The sequence below is a fragment of the Lepisosteus oculatus genome, chromosome 3 (assembly GCF_040954835.1).
Source record: "Lepisosteus oculatus isolate fLepOcu1 chromosome 3, fLepOcu1.hap2, whole genome shotgun sequence".
In the NCBI taxonomy this organism is placed as follows: Eukaryota; Metazoa; Chordata; class Actinopteri; order Semionotiformes; family Lepisosteidae; genus Lepisosteus; species Lepisosteus oculatus.
Window position 1 is genome coordinate 21,767,073 of NC_090698.1, and position 13,483 is coordinate 21,780,555.

Genomic DNA, 13,483 nt, shown 5'->3' on the forward strand with positions numbered 1-13,483 from the left:
ATCTAATTTGCATCATTTAAAATATATCCTTCTTGTTTGATGTAGTAACACATTAGATACTGTAACTAGAATGCTAGGCAGAATAGCTTGCACTTGGGATAACAATATGGTTTCTGATTCTGAAATAGGCATGTACAGTATTTGGCAAATGAGAAGGTGAGAAAAATGTGATACATACTGTAGATACAATATTTTGTTTTAAGTCATTCAATGAGGAACAATTATCTTAAGAATTGCGTAGCTGAGAAGTCCAGATTAGAAAATAAACAAATATTTGATTTTAGCTATACTGTAGATCACTCCTAATTTTAATGTGTTGCTTTATACAGTTAATATAAAACATACATATACATTTATGTATATACTGTAAAATGTAATACAATGAGACATACAATTTCCTTAACTGAGATTATTGAGCATTAGGTGAAAACTTCTGAAACACTTTTATCTTGAAATATGAATCCTCTGAAGACTTTTCAATCTATGAAGTATAAATTGTCATGCAACACTCTCTAATATCAATGAATCTTTCCATCATCGTTGTATCCTTATAATACCATTTCTCCTATAAATCAATCCCTCCTTTTATATGAGAGGTGTAATGATGTTGGAAGAGCTCAATTTCAAGATTTCCTTCATTACCCAGGTTTTACTTAAAAGTGAATAGCTTTAAAGTATGTGTTATCATGCTCAACAACTTTGAGTGTTCATCTGTTTGTTTGAAGTTTATTGTTTTTACCTTCTTGAACAAAATTGTCCTATTATGTCCTTGGGAGCAGATTCCATGTCATAGTTATTAAGTTTTTCAGATAATATTTTTCTGTTTTCTTTCAGAAGAACTAGATTGTAGCCTTTTTTGTAATTGGCACAGTATGTGGTAAACTATCATGTTGCAATTTTCATCAATTACATTTTTTAGACAGGGAGCTTTAAACCATTATGGATGCTGCTATTTTATTCCCACAAACATGTTTCCTTGATTTCTTAGATAATAGCTTATTGACATGGTTGAAAGTTTAAAACAAATTCTTAACTTTTTATGTTTGCTATGTTCTTATACACAAAGTTAAACAAAACCATACAACTAAAGCATAGACAGTTTTCTGGATAATTACAAGGTTAAGACAGGTGTGGCATGATTCAATGGAGTTTTTTTTAAACTGTAAATGTAAGACATTACATTAAGAAATGTACAGTAAGACATTGTTTGAATCTTCCACAATAAATAAATCCTTCTACATTGTCTTGTCACATTTAAATAACTGTCATTTACAATTCATTGTTTCACCTAATACTTCGACAGCCATTGAATATACAGTAAATGAGTCTTCTGAATTAGCAATTTATTACTCCTTTATGTCCATTATATTTCATACTTGGCTTTTCCTTGGATAACTACATTACTTCTTTAGGAAATAGGGTGCACAACTATGAAGCAATTGATGCTTTTTTGTAAGTGTATCATTATACAGTTTCTACCTTTTTCTGCATGCCAGTATCTTTTGTTTGCTTATTGCTTACGTTACGGACATTACGTTAACTTTGACAATAAAGATCCCTTTTCACAATCTTCCTCAATAAGTACTTTCTAGTTTCATGCGGGTTTATGCAATAAACTGTATATAATACATGTATTTGCCTACTCCTAAATCCCAGGATCATGTTTTTGTTTTAGATTCAGCAAGCGTGTTGTAATTCTGGTCTAAATTCATTAAAAAATACCAAAGTTTACTAGCTTACTGTTTTTTACTGTCATCCACATAATGTGCATGTCTTTCAAAGAGGAAAAAGAAAGCATTTTATATTAAAAGTGCTTTTAGCAACTATGAAGAAAAATGCATTTAAAGAAGAAAAGGTGTATAACAAAATCTATTTTCTTACAGCTTCATCCAATTCCAGGTTGTGGGGGAACTAAAGCCTATTGTGGTAAGCAACAGGCGCAAAGCAGAGTACTGTTCATCCTGGACAAGACACCATTGCAGGGCACACACAGACACAAACACGCACTAAAGTGCACAAGGGTCAATTTTCCAGGAAGCCAATTTACCTACTACTATGTCTTTGGATTGTGGAGGAAAACAAATGTCCCTTGGAGGCAACACATGCAAACATGTAGAGAACATATAAACTCCATGCAGACAGCACCATAGGAATCGAACCCAGGGCCCAGGCAGTTTGAGGTAGTGTTGTTAACCCTGAGGCGCTGTGCCACCCCTAAGAATTTAATATTTTTTAATCCAATTTACCAGGACTCATTTCAACAGTGTCATATTTTTTTTCTGTCACTTACAGTACTTTACTCCCTTAAACTCAATTTAACAGCATTCTATGAGCCGTTTGTTTCCTTCTCCCACAGGTATTGTTTTCGGTTATTTCCTGAGTGTATCATATCATTGCTATGTTGGAGGGCAACTCACTTGGACTAATGAACTTGTTTCCCAGTTGCATGGCTGGCAATGAGTTGCATTATTAAGTCCTTTTCTTTTTAATTCGTTCCCTTAATGTACAAAATATAAAGTTTTTTTTAACTTCTCCAAGAAAAGGTTTGTCTTTGTTTCCATATTAGAGTTTTTTTTCCTTATCAATGGCACATAGGCTATTAGTTTTTAATATTAACACTTGACCCAGCAGCAGTAATGTATTATTGGACCTTAATATTTCACACAAAGTGACAGTATCAAATGATTTTTACAACTATAATGGCAATAGCATTTTAACATTTAAGAACACCTTAAGGCATAACCTATGGCAGCAAATTTCACATTAGTAATAAAATATGTGAGCTTAATATAGTCAGAAATGGCAGCGCATCCTGAGGCCACATGGTTCTTTATAGCAATTCTGCTATTCTGGTAGGTAATAAAAAACTAAAGTTAAAAAAAGTTCCACAACTACAGTCGCAAAAATGATGTTTGGTAAAATTATTTAATCATCACATTGCATCCTACACATAAAGTGAAGGTTTTCAAGATTATCTATCCATTACCCGAAAACAACATATTCCTGGTAATAGTTCAGGTGGGTAGCTGCGTCAGCATGCGTAGGCTGCAAAGGAACAAGTAATAGGTTTATTCCATGCTGAAAAAAAGAAGAAAGAGAACACAACGTTTCGGCCGTGGAGCCTTCTTCATGTGTGTGACACCTGAAGAAGGCTCCACGGCCGAAACGTTGTGTTCCATTTCTTCTTTTTTTCAGCATGGGATAAACCTATTACTTAGGTGGGTAGCTGCGTCAGCATGCGTAGGCTGCAAAGGAACAAGTAATAGGTTTATTCCATGCTGAAAAAAAGAAGAAAGAGAACACAACGTTTCGGCCGTGGAGCCTTCTTCAGGTGCCTGAAGAAGGCTCCACGGCCGAAACGTTGTGTTCTCTTTCTTCTTTTTTTCAGCATGGAATAAACCTATTACTTGTTCCTTTGCAACCTATTACTTATTCCTGGTAATGCTCGTGGAAACTTGAAGACTATCATAAAGGTTTAGGGTATAAGGTTAGACTACATCCTGGGCAGGGTGCCTCTCCATCCCCAGACACACAGACAATCTTTGGTGCCACCAATTAATCTAGCCAGCATGTCTTTGGAAGTTGGGAGGAAATGACCACACAAATTTCACACATGAGGCTTTCCAGTCCGGAACTGAACCCAGGACCCAAGAGTTGTACCATCCCACATCTTTCCCACCTACTGTATAACAAGCCTTATCTAAAGAAATACTAAAGTCTAAAACTAGTCAACGTTTAAATAAAATGAAAAATATAATTTCTCAAGAGAATAATTAGAATCTAATTAGAATTAGATTTTTTAATAATCTTTTTCTAACACACAGTAAGGAAAATTCCTATTTGGAATAGCCATCTCTGTGTTTATCATCTCTCAATGCATAGTTACAAACCCTCTGACCTTACATGGGAAAAATAATGAAGTGTAGGAAGATTCATTCAACCCACCCTTCCACCTTGGAGCCAATTGTTTTTTAACACTTTACAGGCTATATTACTAAAGTTTCAGCACCAGCTGATGGAGAAGTACAGTACATCACTCACTTACAGTACAACACTGCAAGTCTGCAAGCACACAAGGTTACAAGGGTCTCTGAGTTCTTGAGAACACCTTAACACCTTCTGATTTAATCTGGGCCTATAGGTTTAAGTTCACTACAACAAAGAAAAAAGAAGTTTGCTTTAAGATTTAAAAAACAAGTACATTTTGATCTAAAGCATTTTTACAACCAGAAAAAGACTGCTGCTACACGATATGCGAAATCATGGATTCTGTTTTCTACTCTGTTTTTATACCTTTTGCAATCACGTACCTTAAAGAATATCCTTTTGGATCCTGTTTAAATTGCTTGCATATCTCATCATTTGAGGACTCTTGGAGAGAAGGCAGCTCCTCAGAAGTAACACGCAAAGCAGCCAAGCACAATTTTCTCTCCAGGCCCTTTTCACCACAACACTTGCAGATTTCTGGATGTTTTGGAAATGGCGAATCTTTTCCACAGGAGATTTCAGACATTTTAGTGGCCTGATGAAAGAAAACATTGCATTTTTAAAAAAATAAACAAGATACAGTAGATACTCTGAAATTGCAATGACCATTACTGAACATAAAATATTTCTAATGCAGTTGATTACAAAAAACGGTAATTACAGAATTTGAGATAAATTTAAATTTATAAAGGAGTGTTGTGACTTCAGTATACTTTCTTAGAACCTTGGTATATTTAAAGCCCACCTTTTGCTTTCTCAAGAGAACTGAGTATGTGGTACAGTATGTGTAAATATAGGCAACAGGGTGGTATTTCAATGTCTGCCAGCCAGTTAACACAGCAACCAAAGAAATAGTGCAATTCTATTTCCTAGCTATGTATTGTATTTAATTCAAGTCCTAGCAGCCTCCCCCTTAGCTAATGGAGGTAAGTAGATTAATAAAGAAAAAGTGAAGTGTCTCTCAAGGTTTTTTTTCCTTTGCTGAAGCATTCAGCCAACAAAAGCTCAGAATGTGAAATTTAATAATACTCTGATATTGATTTGTTTGATTTTTTAAATGGATCTGGAGGTGTAATGAACTCATGGAAAATAAGGCCTACAATACTGTAGGTAACATTTTCCTAGTCAAATTCTTCTGAAAATGTTTTTGCAAGGTGTACGATATTCTGCTAATTGCTCATTCTGGCATAATCAAGTCTACTGCAATAAACTATAAAAGTTTATAGCACTATTACCAACAGCTATAGTAGGATCACATGGCTCATTAGCTACAGTTTGTATTATAAAGCAGGCATGGTTTTATTTCAAATTAATTGTCATGTTTAATGTCTTTTACTCCAAAGCAAAATTTTCTCATTTTCTGAAAGCACATAAATGTTCTCTTTCAAGGGATACTGTACTTTCGGAATGAACAAAAGAAACAAGGAGCAATTTTTCATATTCACAAAGTTATAGAAAAAATGTTGAGCTTGTTTTGCAGAGAAAATGTTTTATCTGTGCTCACACCTGAAGAAAGTTCTATAAAATATTCTATAAAATGTGTGTTATATTCTTTCTCTTTTCAGTGTGGAATTACAGTAACTCAAGGGTGTTAACCTCTTCACAGCGGAGGGGCTGAGATGGGCTAGACAGAAAATTGGGAACATGGGCTATACATTTGACCAAACAAACTTATTTGTTTTTTTAAAGGGAACTGCAACTCTGTTTTTATATGTAGGGGTTATAATGAATCAACAATGATTAATGCATGTGAAACCACAATGAAACTACCAGATTTATACTGTAAACACAAACATAATTTCAATTACCTTACATTGTATTATTTACCTACTATATATAAAAATTCAGTTGAACAAGACAGAACAACAATAACATCAACAACTATTAAAATAAATATACAACCAAAGTTTCAACTTAGGTGCACCTGTCCCTTAACTGATCAAGTTGGTATTTTACTTCCAGTCAAACCAAATGCTTATGACCAAAATTTCAAATACTTTTTACAGTTTGTATAGGGGTGGGTATTGGAGATCTTTGTAAAAATAACAAAAGCAATTACACTCTTAACTTAAAATAAGACAAAAAACTATAAGGCACATAAAAGCACAAAACTGATTTGCCAGATGGCAAAACAATAAATACAAGTGATTTCTGAAACACAATCAACATTTCCATTAAACATGCAAAAAAGAGTCAACCATAAATAATCACTGATTAAAAAAAGATACTGAGCAAAAGTAATTTATCACTTGTATTTAGTATAATGTTTACAGAGTTTAGAGTTGTGTATTACTGGGTAGAAATAATGGTTTTGACACTTATCAGGTGTTGTCAAGTGATGTTACTCCCCTTTGTAAATAACTTCAATGAAATGTTGTTTCAGTTCTGATAGTATGCATAGATCCAATCATTCCACAGGGAAAGCTGTCTTGTTAAATAATTTTTAATTTTTAGTTATTGTTTCTGTGATGGATGATTTTGACTAATGTCTTTTACTGTAGTTACAATGAAACTTCATAACTGCATTTTTATTTTGATAAATATATATTTACAAAGTAGGAGTAATACTGCCATGTTTTACATATTTCCATTTAAATCAGGTTATTAAAACCAGTTTCCTTTGATAAATGTTTTATTGTATTTGAAAGAGCCTCCTGAAAATGGTCGAGCAAGTTTCTAAATAATTTATTTTCATAAGAAACAAAGTGGCAGAATCCTAAAAATCACCCCAGAAGCCAATTGCTTGTTAGGATTGTTACTTTCTGTTCTGATTTGAATGTAGAATGCCCAGGTATTTTCTCACCCTAAGGAGATTCAGTTCACATAGTTTTCTCATGATGTGAAATGTAAATCTAAGGTGAAAAGTATGTTTTCAACACATTACATAATTAACCGAGTCTGAAAAAGACTTTGAATTGAGGGAATAAAGAGGCTCAACTGGGGCGAGTCATCTGGTCTTGATGGCCTGATGGGGATGATTTCTTTGTCACCCAAAGCTGATAAAGATGTAAATCTAGATTATTTGTCATTCCATGCCATTGTGAAATCACACTTTTGAATTGTGATGAAAATTGTTGCTTCACTATAAGCAAGAATTCTATGGTTACTATACTATGGTTTATGTTGTCCTAGATGAAGATATATCACTGAAAGACATTCTGTATCAGTAACAATATGCATTTAGTACTTGACATGTTGGATTATAGTTTCTGTTGAGCGTTATATTTATTTTTATTTTTTAAAGAATTTGATTTGATGGGAATTTACTTTGTGAAGATTATATCAGTAATTTGAGAGAAAGGTTAGATCCTAATCTTGCACCTAGGACTTCCCCACTGTGCATCTCTTTCGCACCCCTCTTGCCACCCCTTCTAGACCCTCACAGCAGTTCCTGGCTCAATCCTCAAAATAGTGAGGGGGGGGTTGGACATCTTATCCTCACAGCTAGGCTGTCATTCCCTCAGCTAGATGCCTTATGTCCAATACACTCTAGATGGCTCATCTCTCTTTCGCGTTCATTAGCATCTAACCAAACTACTGAATTGTTTATGGCCTTATATAGACAGTATGGTAATATTAAGCATATGATTTATTGATTATATAAAAAATCATTTTGAAATAAAATCAGCCTAATTGGTCTATCTGAATCTACCTCTCTAAGCTTTAGCATTGAAAGAATATTTGTCACAGTCACCAATTATCTCCTTTTTTTTGGTCTGGATTCAGAGACTCTTGACATTTTGTTTGACACTTAGACCCTTCAAAGGAATTAAAATGGGACACTTTGAATTCATTATTTCTCAATTGACTGACTACATCACACATGTTAAAAGATAACTCTTGTCTTGAGCTTGGTATATATTGAAAAATGTTGTTTCTATTATTTGCTTATATTGAGATAAATGTGAATTCATCCAATTAAGAAACTCTAGCACTGTTTCTAGCAGGTACTATATGTGAAAACGTGATTGTGTCAGCTAACACTTCCTCCACGATCAGTTCTTGTTCTTTCACCGACACAAAGAGTTAATATCTTTAACTGTGATTCCCCCCTAAATAATACAAAAAATGTGATACCTACGCATTGGCTAAAAACTTTTAGTTGAAGAGAAACAAAAGATTATTTTTGCAGTTAAGAAAAAAAGTATGCTTTGAGCTCAGTGTATGTGTTTGTGTGAAAAAAATAAGTATTCTGTAGCTCAGTAAATTATACGTGTACTGTATGTTTGTTAGAAATAACACAATCATATCTGATTTCTCTAAATTGCTCTAATTTTCTCTCTTCACTAATAACAGTAAACTGATGCAGTGAAAGACAGATGTAACTCCAGCGGATCAGCATCCTATCTTATTAAAAAAATTAATGAAAAAGTCTGTATGGAAACTCTAAGTAAGCTTCCACACATGTAAAGCTCATCACTAGTAAGACTTATACTTCATACACCATTACATACATGGTATACTGCATATGGTATATGATCAGGTGGGTAGCTGCGTCAGCACGCGTAGGCTGCAAAGGAACAAGTAATAGGTTTATTCCATGCTGAAGAAGGCTCCACGGCCAAAACGTTGTGTTCTCTTTCTTCTTTTTTTTTCAGCATGGAATAAACCTATTACTTGTTCCTTTATAGTATATGATAATCACCAAGAGAACCGAATCACTTTATTTATTCATTCAATTTTTTTCAGAACAAATATTCTTATTTCAGATATTGATTAATATTTTAATTAATGGTCTTTTAATTAATCAATCAAGATTGACCATGATATACCTGAGTGACTTTGATAGTTACTCAAGCACTATATCAGCTCAGTTGTGAGAGTGTTGATTTGCCACAGGGGATGAGGCAATTTAACATGCTGAATGTGAAACATGGTGAAAATCAAATAAGAAAAACATAGAAAGGAACTATAATGCTTCATTCATCAAGGGTATAAAGCATTAATGTTCCCTCTTTCTCTTGTTCCAATGACTAATTTAGCTTTTTTGTCTTAGATTTTGTGTACAAACAAAATAAAATTAATTATATCACCGAATAAAACTTTAGGACACTACATTATGATTTGTGTTTTTGTCGAAATGCTAAACCATTTGCAATGCTTCAGTTATTAAAATAATAATGTATGCATAATAAACAATGTTACTAGCATCTAGAGACCAGGAAATGCAATATAGCTTTGAGTACAATAATTTAATATAATGAAAGACTGACAACATAATTTTCATTTGTTTAGTTACAGATTGTCTGTGCCTGTGGAGCATTTAAAAACTAAAATTGAATCAATGCAGTGCTGGTAGGTTTCTGCTTCTGAAGAGATATTTACAAGGTGGACAAACACATTTTCCCTTGTTAAAAGACAGCTCACCCAGCTATAAATGGTTTCAGATATATAATCAATCTAGGCACTCTACGTGTAAAAAAGCACTTTGTTGCTTGGGAGCCTATCTGATCCCAAGTTACCTGACATCAGATTCTGATGTCTCCACTTTCAATTGTAAACTGTCTGTTGTTCCTCATTCACACAGCTCTTTAGTATAGACATTACTTTGTTTTGTATTTTAAAATGATTATATTTAAAGGACAATATTTTTATTGTAATGTATTGCAATTTACTCTATTCTCCCTGGGTAGATATTGCACATGCTATCTACAACACAGACAGTATGGTATGTATACGAAACTTATCATCTATAACTACAGCAAATTCACAAAGTTATCAGAAAAATTACAATACTTTTTGAAGTTAATGAACTGATATTTCAATGAACAGCCATGAGACAGGTAACTTCATTTGAATGATTAACATTTGTCATAATCAGGGTGGATCAAAAGGGGTTAAAGTCACTGGCTCGTAGACTATTTGGCCACCAATGAAAGGTATACAAGGTATACGTCTTAATGCATGCTTTGTACAATGGTGCAGGAGCTGTCTTTTATAGAGCCTGATCTCTCAGCCTGCTACATGTCATTCCAGCTCTTTACACAAATATTCCATGAGGCTCAGGTCTGTTGAATACATATCTGTCCCATTCTCATCTTGCAAACTATTACACAAGCAGCATGAGGACATACATAATCCTGCAGGAATCGTGCCATGTCAGGGGGAGTGTGTGAAGGAAATGAGGTTCCAGGACTTCTTCAATGCAGTGCCATGCAGTCATTTTGCCATTAATCACTGGAGAAGTGGAATTCTGTACTGACCAGACACTCCTGCCCAGACCATCACACATGGGCCATCCCATTAACTGGTCTGTAGGGCCAGTACACAACAATATTACCACACTTTCTGAAATCCATCAGGTTTGTGTACACAAAACCTTGAACATGTCACTGACACGCATCAGCTGATTGGCTGGCTGTGGCAGACTCTGGAGGAATTCACCAATGAGGAGAGGGTCCTGTTCCTAGGCTTTGTATCAGGGCGTTCAGGACTGCCTTCAAACACATCTAATATCAGAGTATACCTTGGAGGTGTGCTCCGACAAGTGTTGGGATGAAGATGTTTTTTTCCTTATTAAGGAAGGCATTCTAATTCTTTGATTTGTTTTTCTTCCTTGATTTTCATCAGCCGTGATATTACACAAGTGAAAACATCTAATTGTTTTTGAAGTGTTACAATGTTTATACAATGTCCAAAGTCACTTGAGTTTATCATGAACCATAATAAAAAACATGACATAATATTTATTCAATATCTACAATATATAATATTCTTCTAATAAGAATGAGAAAGATTAATTTCTAATTATTTTTCGAAAATAATTAATAGTTAACTTCTAATAATTAATTTTAACTTCAAAGTATTTTATTCAATGTATTTTATCTACTACACCAGGAAACCCTGCAACACAATTAATGTTATTAAATCAGTATTCATACTGTATAATACTCTGACAAAATTTAAAGACCACAACATTCACCAGAAATAAGCAACTTGCTGAGAATGGATGGATAAATTGAACATTTTTATCTGACTTTTAGAACTACAAGATGAGTCTAATCACGCTGAGATTTGTTTTCTTGTCTATTTTTGTTTCACTACAGTGCCTCAAGGCGATGTTTGTTTGGTATTATGAATTAAGACACTTTGATAATATTTTCTTACATGTAATTTTAATAATACAGCACTTTTATATTAAGACTACATTCATAATAATAAAATGTAACTGAGTAGTAATTTATATTTAAGTAAAATATAGAATTAAGAAATTTATAGAAATTAGAATTTTAGTCATTTTGCAGGTAAAAGCTCACTTTTAAATTTGCTTTAAATATAACATTAAATAAAACATTTCTGAATTCCAGAATACCTGCATAGTCTCATTGATTCTGTTGATAAATGCATGCATTTTATATTAAAATGTGTTTTTATAGGGGCAGTAACATACTTTTTATAGTGGTACATTTTGTTAAATGTAAAAAATGTGTCCAAATTATGGGCCATTCAAAAGTGACAGTATGTTAACAAAAGGTTTGATTGAACTGGAAGGAGGAGAAGTACAAATTTGCCTAATTTTGGCAAAGTATTATTCTTATTGTCAAACAGGAATTGGAGTTATTTTTTCACATTTGACCTAAGAATGTCTGGAAATGATCAAAATCATTTTAATTTTATTGTAGTTTTTGCTGTATTGTTTCTAAATTACATCTGAAATTTTAGGAAAGTTCTCAGTTTTGCAAATGTCTTTGCTTAGTAAAAGCCTAGGTGGTCATTTCTTAATTGCATTTTCAGTGTCTTCAATTATTATTATGTCTCTAATAGTCTCTATCAACCTTACACCTTTTAATATTTGCCAGTGAACTAATGTCTATGGTAATTTGTTATCAAGATACTATCTGTAAAGATTGTTTGAAAGAATTCACTAGAATGTCATGCAATTATTGCTTTCCCAAAATGATTTGTCAGTGCACAGAAATGTATTTTTACCAGGTAACTATTAAATAGGTAATATATATATAGAAAATTAAAAGAAAGCTATCAATCTATTTATAGATGGAAGTTTTTAGAAGAGGAAAGTATGCCCTACTTATTAAGACCAAAATACCTATTTTGTTAATTGTTGTGCAGCGAAGAGTACAGTAAATTATTAGGGAGGTCTTAGTGTCATGGTCTGGGCAGAAATTTCTAGTCAGTGTAGAACATCACTTGCAGTTATTAATGGCAATCTGACTGCACTGTGCTACACAGCTTAATTCCTGGGACCTCTCTTTTTCCTTTCTTGGAAGCTTATTAAAATTGTGACAACATTTCAGCAGAACAATACACATCTTTATGCTGCTCTATTCTGAGATGAGAATGTGGCTTTTGTGCTGTGAGTGCTCTACTTGCCAGTCTTGAGCCCCATTTGCCATTTGCTGGGTGAACAGGGATGATGTGTGGCATCTATGGCTCAGAGACCAGTGAAAAGACACATGCTTGTCCACACTGTATGAAAGGGATGGGACAGAATCCTAAAAACAACAACATTTATAGCATAAGTGACTTCTAACGTATTCTACTAGTATGCGACTTTCACTGTAGACCTTCTGTTAATTAGTTTTGTTGGTGACAAATGTTAATCGATATATCCATCAAATTTCTAACCGTTTTATCAAATACTAGGTCACTGGGAAGCTGGAGCCAGTACCAGCAAGCAATGAGTGCAAGGCATAAACTGGATGGGATGACAGCCCATTGCGGAGCACACACAGACACAAAAACGCATACACTCACACCATATCCAAATTTCACAGAAGCCAATTAACCTATCTTTGGACTGTGGGAGGAATCCTCACACAAACATGGGGAGAACTTCTACATCCATGCAGACAGCACCTGAGGAATTGAAGCCTGGGCCCCAGCATTGTGAGACAGAAATGTTAAGCATAGTGCCACCATACCACCTCAAATGTTAATCAGCATAATTAATTTGCTAATGTTTTTAAGATCAGGTTTTTATTTTGGCTTCAAGGAAGAACATCAGAACAGTTACAAAATTACTATGAACATTGTCAAAGGTCTCCTCCTCCCTCTCTACTTTCTGACAGTCTCCCCATCTCTCCCTAGACACCAAAAGACAGGTGCTAGTCTTTCATTTATTCCACTCACTGTTTTCCTCTAGATCTCCAAAGTAAATTAATTTACCTATGTTTTGTTGGTTCAATCAATGATTGAGCAATGTTCATGCACCTGCTCCAAAAAATATTATTTTCTTGGTTGCTTTGTGAATCTGTTGCAGTTATTAGGATAATGATTCTTTGACGAGTTTCAAAAAGTTAATTTTGCTTTAAAATGACATATCAAATTAATCAAATTAATCAATTCATTTTCGTTTAAGCTTTAACCATGAAATATATTCCCAGAAAAGTATTTATTAATTGTTTTCTGTGAAAACTGGGTCTTCTCCACAGTGAAATGGAACTTAAGCTTTGAAAGCACTACTTAACATTAAACATAGTATTCAGGCTCTTATATAACCACACAGACAGTAAAGCAAAGATAATTAGGTTCAGGT

The 13,483-nt window shown here is 33.9% G+C and overlaps 1 protein-coding gene across 3 annotated transcripts in view; it reads right to left on the reverse strand.

Moving 5' to 3' along the window:
* gc (GC vitamin D binding protein) overlaps positions 1 to 13,483 on the reverse strand; it is a 59,825-nt gene that overhangs the window by 39,661 nt on the left and 6,681 nt on the right. For all 3 annotated transcript variants that reach the window (XM_069187017.1, XM_069187016.1, XM_069187018.1), the window contains one exon: positions 4,311 to 4,522. In XM_069187017.1, coding sequence (XP_069043118.1) covers positions 4,311 to 4,522 — 212 coding nt within the window. The remainder of the gene's footprint in view (positions 1 to 4,310; positions 4,523 to 13,483) is intronic.